General features: G+C 38.7%; 1 protein-coding gene across 1 annotated transcript; it reads right to left on the bottom strand.

The window, feature by feature from the left end:
• Positions 1-3,746: 3,746 nt before the first annotated feature.
• LOC121438918 (histone deacetylase 1-like) lies at positions 3,747-5,190 on the bottom strand. The gene is given in 2 exon segments (XM_041639421.1): positions 3,747-3,889; positions 3,892-5,190. Coding segments are annotated over 2 exon segments (1,425 nt in total). The 5' UTR covers positions 5,174-5,190.
• Positions 5,191-10,005: the final 4,815 nt, after the last annotated feature.

The following is a 10,005-nucleotide window of genomic DNA, read 5'->3' as shown; positions in this document are numbered from 1 at the left end:
AATTCACAATCCCAAAGAACCTAGACAAGAAAGTTGACCCTAAGAGATACATACATGAATAATCTACATGGTCAGTAGAAAAGACAAGATCTCCTGAGTAAATTGGGAGCATGGGCATCATGAGAGAGGATAGAAGGGGAGGAGAGAGGAAGGGATGGGAGTGTGGAAACATACGTAGCAAATAAAAACAACTTAAGAAAAAGAAAAAAAAAAGCAACTGCCAATAACCAGTAAGAACCTTAGTCTTGTGGACACAAGAGTGGGTTTAAGGTGGTTTCTTTCCAAGCTGGACCTTGACACATGGGCATTTAGGTCATGTGTACATGACTGTAGACACCGATCATATTAAATGTTCATGATTTTTAAAAAGTCATATATTTAAAATAATTGATGCCTCGTTTTATTTTCTGTTTTCAGAATTATTTTAGTTACTATAATTTCTTAGCCTGTTGAATATATGTGCAGCTATACACACTTTACTGATGGACAATGAGATAGCCTAGTAGGTAAGGACTTTTGCTGTGAAACCTCACATCCTGAATTCAATCCCTAGGACCCACATAAAAGCAGAGAATTGAGCTGACTCTCCCTCAAGTTTTCCTCTGACCTTCACTTTTTTCCATTGTCATGTGTTACCCATCCCATACAGTGCCCATTCTCTCTCTCTCTCCTCTCTCTCTCTCTCTCACACACACACACACACACATACACACACACACACACACACACACACACACACACACAAGATACATATCCTCCTGGAAATCTTGTAGAAATTATGTTTAATCTTATCAACTTTGGTATTTTTATTGCATTCATTTTTCTAATATGGAAACAAGGCAACATATTTACATTTGTTGTATTTAAGCATTTTGTTATTGGAATGATACATGGGATTATATTTTTATTATAAAAAGGAGTATTTATAGAAACACAATAGATTTTTATATTGTTAACTGGTGTCTTGAGATTTTGGCTAAGATCCTAATTTTTTATAGCTATCTGGGCTGTTGCAAATAAAGAAACTTATCATTTTGGAAATAGAAAATAATTTTTCTTTCAACTCTCCCCCCATCTCCCCGCCCTCCATGTTTCCCTGTCTCATTGCACTAACTAGTGTTAACACTAAGATGAAGAGAAGTAGTGTTAGGAATTACCAGTTTCTTTCTTCCTTATTTTGCATAGGGATGTTTCATTATTTCACTACCTACTACAATAATGGTTCTATTTTGCATAGATGATAAAACTGAGGAAGTTATCTAAATATTCCTCTTCTCACAGAATTTCTTTATTATCTTCTTGCTATTTCTTAGTATCTTACTTTTTCTGTTGCTTTGATAAAAAAACCTGACCAAGAACAGTGACTTTTTGGCTTATATTTCCAGAGGGATAGGACTCCATCAAGTAATAGGCATGATGCCAAGAGCAGGCAAGAGAGGGATCACAAGTTTAACAGCAAGCTAAACAGACAGGATGACCTGAATGGTGGATAAGGCTTTTCTCGAAGCCTGCCCCATGCGTCTATTTCCTCCAGCAATACTTTACATCTTCTTTCGCTTTCCAAACAGTGAAACAAATTGGTGATCAAGTGTTCCAATACCTACATCTATATGAAGAAGGGGCATCTTTCATTCAACAACCACAGCTGGGTCTGTAGTGATATACCCTTCCTTACTGATGACTTTTTAGCAATGTGTCCCTTTCTCCTTGTGGCTGTAGATGTGGTGATTTCAGAGTCCATTTCAGACAAAAGGCTCTTGGTTTCATTAATTTCTTTCTTTTTTCCTGCATGAAAATTTATGAACTTGCCTTTCTTTTAATTTATTTTCCCCTATTCATTATGTTACCTCAATTTTCCATCACTAGGTTCTAGTGTTGACACATTCTATTTCATAACAGATGTGTGTAATACTCATATTTCCAACCTCAATTAGCTTTACTGTACCCCCAAATTTATAGTGAATTTTTACTTGAATTTAGTTCAATATACGTTGTTATTCTTGAAATTCTACACTGTGTGGTCATAAAGATACATCATCATATTGACTCTATGTCTTGATTGATTCCAGTGTTATCAGGGAGTGTACTGAATGATTTTAATTATATTCTATTATTGAGGTTTGATTTCTGGCCACAGGTATATTTTCTGAGCATAACTGGAAAGAATTTTTGGTGATCTATTGTTGACTAGGACACTGTCTAAATACTGATTAAATCCTATTGGTAGGTGGTATTGAATATTTCTAATTATCCTGTTGTTAGTCACGGACATAAAAGTATTTAAGTCTCCACCATTTTTTTTGTATCAGTAATTTACTGGTCTCAGAAGTCTATTTTATCATATATTAATATAGCCAATTATCTGCATTGTGTGTGTGTGTATGTTTCACATTCTTATATTTAACTTCACTATAGTTTTTGTATTTGAGGCAATTTTGCTTATAAATAGAATAAAGTTGTACTGGTAATATTTAAAATGTACTTTGCTAATTTATATTTTTAGTAGTGACTATATCCATACAGCTAGTTACATGTTAGTGCTCGGTTTTGCCTTTCTATCATTTGTCTCCCTCTCCTGTCTTCATGTGGGCCCCTTGAATTTTCTGAGTATTAAATCCAGGGCTTTATCAATGCCAACTATATCCTCTGTAAAGTTATTTATGTACACAGTGTTTGAACATTTTTTAAAAATTACATTTTCATTTGTCTGTACTATATTTGAGTGCATCTCCATCTGGAGATGTTTCCAATATCCTCTGAGATATATTCTATATACATCACATGTCACTGTCTAACTTTGATTTGTGTCTATTCATATTTCTAGGTTTTCAGTTTATTTACCTTCATCCCTAGACCTAAGAAACAGAGAGACAATGAGACAGAGGGATACAGAGAAAGAGAGAGAGAGAGAGGAGAGAGAGAGAGAGAGAGAGAGAGAGAGAGAGAGAGAGGAGAGAAGGAAGGAAGGAAGGATGAAACTTACTCATTCCTTATATTCAATGTTTTATTTTCTCGCTTTTAAATTAATTAATTAATTAATTAATTTTTCTTTTCAAGACAAGGTTTCTCTGTGTAGCCCTGATTGTCCTGGAATTTACTTTGTTGACCAGGCTGGCCTCGAACTCCAAGAGATCTTCCCAAGTGCTGGGATTAAGGGCATGCAACATCACCAACCAACTCTCTCTCTCTCTCTCTCTCTCTCTCTCTCTCTCTCTCTCTCTCTCGGTATAGAAATGTGCTGTTTTATTACAAAGAGTCTCACAAAATGAAAATATCTCAAAAAGGAAGCTAGGCTAACACCTCCACCTGCAGAGTTGGGGGAGACAGGGCAGTGGGCGTTTTTCTGTTTGCCTGAGTCCGGTGGGAAGGGTATAAACAGACCAGATCTAAAAGTCGCTGATTTTACCTAAGCTTGAAAATGAGGGGTCCCAGAAGACCAGTCACCCCTTCTAGAAAGCTTAATAAGGGCATCTTAACAGAGCTCCTAAAGCAGGCACTTGGCAGTTCAGGATCTTTTCTTCTGGTTGTTTTCTTTCCACTCAGACTCTATGTGGTTGAAAGCTAAGACCTGAGCAGGATGGACAAGGTGTCTTTGGAAAAGAGTTCCCCCAGCACCAATGCCCTGGGCTCTGGTTTTTATCTAGTCCTTGGAGACATTATATTTAATATATTTTATATAAATACACAGAGGAATAGGAAATATAAAATCTGAGAAATTGGGAAGAAGCCAGAGTTGCAGATCTTGCTCAGGCTAACTTGACCTCTTCTTTGACCCCTTTGGCTTCTGGCTTCTCCTCCTTGTTTTTATCCTCTTCTGTGACTTCCTTTTCCTCTTCTGGATCTTTTTCTTTTTCATCCTCTGTTTTCACTCTTCTGGCTTTTTTAAATTAGAAGAGTTCTTGTGACCAGCTTCTCCCTCCTCAACTGAATCAGAAAATTCTTCCTCACAGGCAATCCGTTTGTCAGAGGAGCAGATGGAGATGCATTTGTCAGGGTCTTCTTCATCCTTGTCACCACTCTCCTCTGGGATGGCATCCTCAGGGATTGCCTGCATTTGGACACCAGGCGCATGGGGCAGCATTCTCAAGTTCTCAAAGAGCCGCTGCTTGATCTTCTCCAGGTATTCATTAGTGTTCTGGTTAGTCATATTGGAAGGGCTGATGTGAAGTTTGAAGTCCGGTCCAAAGTATTCAAAGTAGTCATTGCATGGTAGTTCATTAGGGATTTCTGTGACCAGGGCCACAGCTGTTTCATAAGTCCAGCACTGAGCAACATTCCGGATGGTATATCCACCTCCTCCCAGCATCAGCATAGGCAAGTTGAAACTCTTGACAAACTCCACACACTTGGCATGCCCTTTGATGGTCAGATTGAAGCAACCTAACCGATCCCCAGATAGGCAATCTGAGCCACACTGTAAGACCACTGCACTAGGCTGGAACATCTCCATTACTTTGGACATGACTGGCTTGAAAATGGCTTCATAGGACTCGTCATCGATCCCATCTCGGAGGGGGTAGTTAACAGTGTAGTACTTACCTTTGCCAGCCCCGATATCCCATAGGTCCCCAGTTCCTGGGAAGTACTGTCCATATTTATGAAAGGACACGGTCATGACCCGATCTGTGGTATAGCAGGCCTCTTCCACACCATCGCCATGGTGAATATCAATGTCAATATACAGCAGTTCCAGGATGGCCAAGACGATATCATTGACGTAACAGAAACCAGATGCTTCAGACTTCTTTGCATGATGCAGACCCCCAGCCCAGTTCACAGTGATGTCTGTCTGCTGCTTATTAAGTTTTACAGCACTTGCCACAGAGCCACCAGTAGACAGCTGACAGAACTCAAACAAGCCATCAAATACAGGACAGTCCTCACCAACGTTGAATCTCTGCATCTGCTTGCTGTACTCAGACATGTTATCTGGGCGAATGGAACGCAAAAATTTAATGTAGTCATCACTGTGGTACTTGGTCATCTCCTCAGCATTGGCTTTGTGAGGACGATAGATTTGCATTTTTCGGTAGAGACCATAGTTGAGCAGTAAATTGTGAGTCATGCGGATTCGGTGAGGCTTCATCGCGTGGCCTTGTCCATAATAGTAGTTTCCAACATCACCGTCGTAGTAATAACAGACTTTCCTCTTGGTGCCCTGAGTCTGCGCCATCTTGACTGCCGTCTGGCCCTCCCATCAGTCTGACCATCCAACTCTTTTCAGTTTTTAAGGCTTCTTTCTATTTGTTGAACTCACAATGCCACAAACTTTCAGTAATACTGAATGGTGGAACAGGGCGAAGTTGGTTGTATTCCTCAGCAGTTGGAATTCCAGTGCACTCACTGAAAATACTATCAGAAGGTGAAATGCAAGGTCCAGAAAAGGTTGATTATCAAAGCACCACTCCCCATAGTAACGGTTTCCTGCTGATGCTCTCACACATCTCAACACACTTGAAGCAACATGATTTATTATCTCATCATTTTGAAAGTCAGAAATGGGTGTCACTAGCCCCAAATAAAAGTGTCAGCAAGATCGGCTTCTTTATGAAACCTCTCAGACACAACTTTTTACTTATTGATTTATTTTTAGCTGTGGAGTCTGTCCACATATTTTGGTGTTGAATAAATTCTGTTGATGGAGGAAGGTCATTGGTTAAATAAAAAGAAACTGCTTGGCCCTCATTGGTTAGAAGATAGGTGGGAGGAGTAAACAGAACAGAATGCTGGGAGGAAGAGGAAGTGAGCTCAGACTCCACAGCTCTCCTCTCGGGAGCAGACGCCTCAGAGAGAGAGAGACGCCTCAGAGAGAGAGACACCATGCTCCCGGCTCCTGGGCAGACACAGGCAATGAAGCTCCGACCCAGGATGGACAGGGCTAGAATCTTCCCGGTAAGACCGGTGCTCACAGATTATTAGAGATGGGTTGATCGGGATATCAGAATTAGCCAGTAAGGGCTAGAGCTAAAGGGCCAAGCAGTGTCTAAAAGAATACAGTTTGTGTGTTGTTATTTCAGGGCATAAGCTAGCCGAGCAGGCGGCCGGGGTGCTGGGAACGCAGCCCCGCCACCCATTTTACTACATTCTGTCTCTATTTTTAATACTTGTTTAATTTTTACATTGCTCTGCCTTTTGCAGTAAGGTGTTATAGTGATCATAGGAACCAAGGACTGTGGCATGTATTTTCTGGAAAGGTAGCAAAAACCAGTCTGCTAATACTTCCACACATCATTTTATGACACCGAATGCATGTCATGGTACAGGTTACACATGTGGTGAGCTGCAAGAATTTAGAAAGCATGGATCTTCTCCTTCAGAGGAAGACTTTGGTTGAACCAGTGAGCAAAGCCAATGGACTTGCTAAATTGATTAGGGTAGAGGGTGAACGAAAACTGCATAGGCTTCCACAAATTAACCTCATTATAGAAAGAAATGGGAGTAAGATGTTAACTAAGAGAATAGCCATGACCAGGTATGGAGGCACAGGCCTTTAATCCCAGCACTTCAGAGGCAGAATCAGGTGGATGTCTGTGAGTTCAAGGCCAGCCTGATTTACAGAGTGAGTTCCAGGACAGTCAAGACTGATACATAATGGAACCCTGTCTAAAAGCAAACAGAAGAAACACACACACACACACACACACACACACACACACACAGAGAGAGAGAGAGAGAGAGAGAGAGAGAGAGAGAGAGAGAGAGAAGTTATGGAGAGCGATAATGGACAAAACATGATTTAGCTAATATAAGATGAAAAGGGAGAACTTTGCAAAGGAATAATTGTTTGAGCAAAACCAAATCTTTCTAAGGAATAACTTCAGAAATGATATTAGGAAAGTTAATGATTTGGAGGAGAGAATATTAAGTGTACCACTATACAAATGTTTAGGTGTGAATTCCTTTTTGATAATTTTAATTACTTTCCCCTATGTATACAATGTACAGGTTCACTGGAGCTTTTGGATTTTCAAAGTAAGATGAGCAACTTCTCCCATAACCTCTGCTTCTGCTTCTGTGCTTTACCAGGCTATGTACTGAAACCGAAGCATCCAGAGCAATGATCCACGAATATGGTAGATCCCGTGTTATTTGTCTTTCAGCTCCTAGTGAACTCAATCAGTATAATGTTGTCCACTTCCACCCATTCATCAGCATTTCATGATTTCATTTTTCTTTGTGACCAAATAGATAAACTTCGTAATTAAAAATAAATGAAATATACTTTTAAAAATATCAGTAATAAGGACATTTTCCACTGTTCCCGATTTGCTGAAGATAGGCAACGTTTACACACTATCCCAGCATAACTATCAATAGTGTCCTTCATTTCCTCTTGTCAGGGTCCCGAATTGACCCAAAATTACAAATATATTGGATCACCATACTATTTTCTGAAAAAAATATAAATATAAGTATTTTCAATCTTTCCTCCTTTTTATACTTTTTGCTGAAACTAAAAATTACCCCCAAAATTAGACATAGCCTTCTAGAAAATAGTTTATATGTAAAATGTTGACATGACAAGATTTTAGCTTACTTAGAACAAAATATTTAGGACTAAAATGTTTATTACAGAAATGATAAATACTGATGACTGTGTGTTAGTTTTGCAGAGTTGTTTAGCTTCCAACTTTAAATTTAGTCACGAAGACTCCAACACCAATACCATCATTTCCTAGAGACTGGACAACTGAATCTATTTTACAAGGCTACAATTTCTATGTCTGTGAAACATCCATAACAATATGCACTTATAGTATTATGTTAATAACTAAATGACAAGCATAGTAAGGTGATCATAAAAGTGTATGACATAAAAGGAGCAATTTATAAGTTTCATATTATCACTATATGGTATGCCTCCCTAAAATCGAAGGATCTTGATTTTAGTTACTATTGAATACCCATTTGGCTTCAGACCTCCTGAAAAGTGTAACAAATTACCAACACAAGTCTAATAACACATCTATTATCAACATTTTTAATTTAACTTTTAAAAGTGAACTCTTCATTTGTCATTTTAAAGTTTACATCCTTAGAGCTGATACATACTGTACCTAGATGATAAACATATGGAAAGAAGAAAGTAGCAGGAAAGGAAGGAAGGAAATGAGGGAGATAAGGATGAAGGGGAGAGAGAGAGAGAGAGATGAAGGGGAGGGGGAGTTTAGCCAGAGCGAGAGCAGAATGAAGGGAGAAGAGAAGGGAGAGGTAACCTTATCAATTTTTCTTGGTGACAAGAAATTACCTGAAACCTGATTTCTCTGTGTTTTCCGTGGCCTGATATATAATGAGAAGAATTGTGATGTATCAAATCCTCTTAAGTGAAATATTTCAGGTTATTGTTGGATATGAAATGCATTTTATACTTCCACAGTGTGTTTGACATTATCTAGTGACAGATTTTGCTGTTACAACTGGCTAAATGGCATTGGTAGCTAGTGTAGTGGTTCTAAACTTGTGGGGTAGGATATCAAATATTCTTCATATTATATAGTTATATTTCAATTTAAAACAGTAGCTAAATTATAGTTATGAAATAGCAATGAAATAATTTCATGTTTGAGGGTCACCACAGCATGAAGAATTGTATGAAAGGTTCAAAGCATTAGGAAGGTTGAGAAACACTCATCTTGTGAATATAAATGAAGGATATTGTGTAGCATCCTACCATATACAGGATAGACACTGAGAAGAGAAAGCTGTCCTAAATGAACATAGTACTATGCTGAACAACCCTAGAAGGGATATGGATAGGATACATACTAATCACCCTTGACTTCAGGCTTGAGTCGGGCCCATTTTTACCGTATAACATTTCTGTGTTTAGAGACTTTGTTTCCAAAGGTCCATAGCAAGATCAGCTCTGGGTTGTGTATTCTGGACAAAGCAGAAGTAGAAGAAAAATCAATGGTCTTGGAGCACAACCTTGAATGACATGGGACAGAAATTGCTGGATAAATGGCTCAGCCTCCAGCATTTTAAAAGACCATTTGTCACATATCTTCTGCATTGTCCACCCAATAGTTTCTGTGTTAGATCAAGCCTCATTTGTCCATAGTGCCAACCTTCCCACAGTATTGAATTTCTCTCCCTATTCTCTTTTTCTATCTTTGTGCCATCACCCTCAGTTTGAAATAAACTGCCTGTGCCTAAACTAATGATAAATTATGAAAGTTTAGCCATTTCAAATCTAAAGGGGAATACATTAGAAATTTTAAATTAATTCAATTAGTCAATGAACAAAATTCAGTGGGTCACCGTCACTGATCGCATTCACCTCTCTGTGTATGACATGACAAAAGAAGGTTCAGGTGCCCTGAGTACCGTGACAGAACTAGAACTCTCCCTGATTTAGAACTAGTATCTGCCATCCTTATATATTTCCTGTCCGACTTTCCTTCGCCTTGAGTAGAATGTGAGGGATGGGATCAAGAATAAGAGCTAGCTATTATAATAATCAGGAACGAGGAGAAAAGAAAATCGGTATTCATTTGCAGTATTACCTCCTGTTTGCATGTCATAGGTGCCTTTAAATCACCACACAGATTTATAGACTCTGCCATTCAGTGGAAAGCATTAATGAAACCCTATTGAAGGTATTATATTATGAAAAATAATTCAGAGAAGTGAGGTAGTCATATAAGTCCTCCAGATCGAGACAGATTCTACACTTGAAGTCTCATCCTATAAAATTATGCATAATTTTTCTGGGGCTTGACAAGAGTTGCCTTGGCAGATGGAGTTAGCTGGGGACCTGGCAGTATCGTGATCCTGACATCTGAAAGCTTTCAGAGTTCAGCGCAATCAGTCATATGAGTGCCTACATGCAATATTATTCTGCCTGGATTTCTTCATGCATTATATATAGGTTAAAAGAGGTTGCTGTAAATAGTAGGTTCATAGAAAGGACACACTGAACATTTGAACTCTTTGCGAAGGTTAAAGAAAAGTGAGAGAAAGAAAGACCAATTTTCACTTCTTTCTTGGACTTGCTGTCACTCT

Source organism: Microtus oregoni, unplaced genomic scaffold (genome assembly GCF_018167655.1).
Source record: "Microtus oregoni isolate MIOR12 unplaced genomic scaffold, Mior012 000058F_ref0000040, whole genome shotgun sequence".
NCBI classification, from domain to species: domain Eukaryota; kingdom Metazoa; phylum Chordata; class Mammalia; order Rodentia; family Cricetidae; genus Microtus; species Microtus oregoni.
Note: the sequence above shows the minus strand (reverse complement) of the source record. Positions and strands in the feature narration are given on the sequence as shown.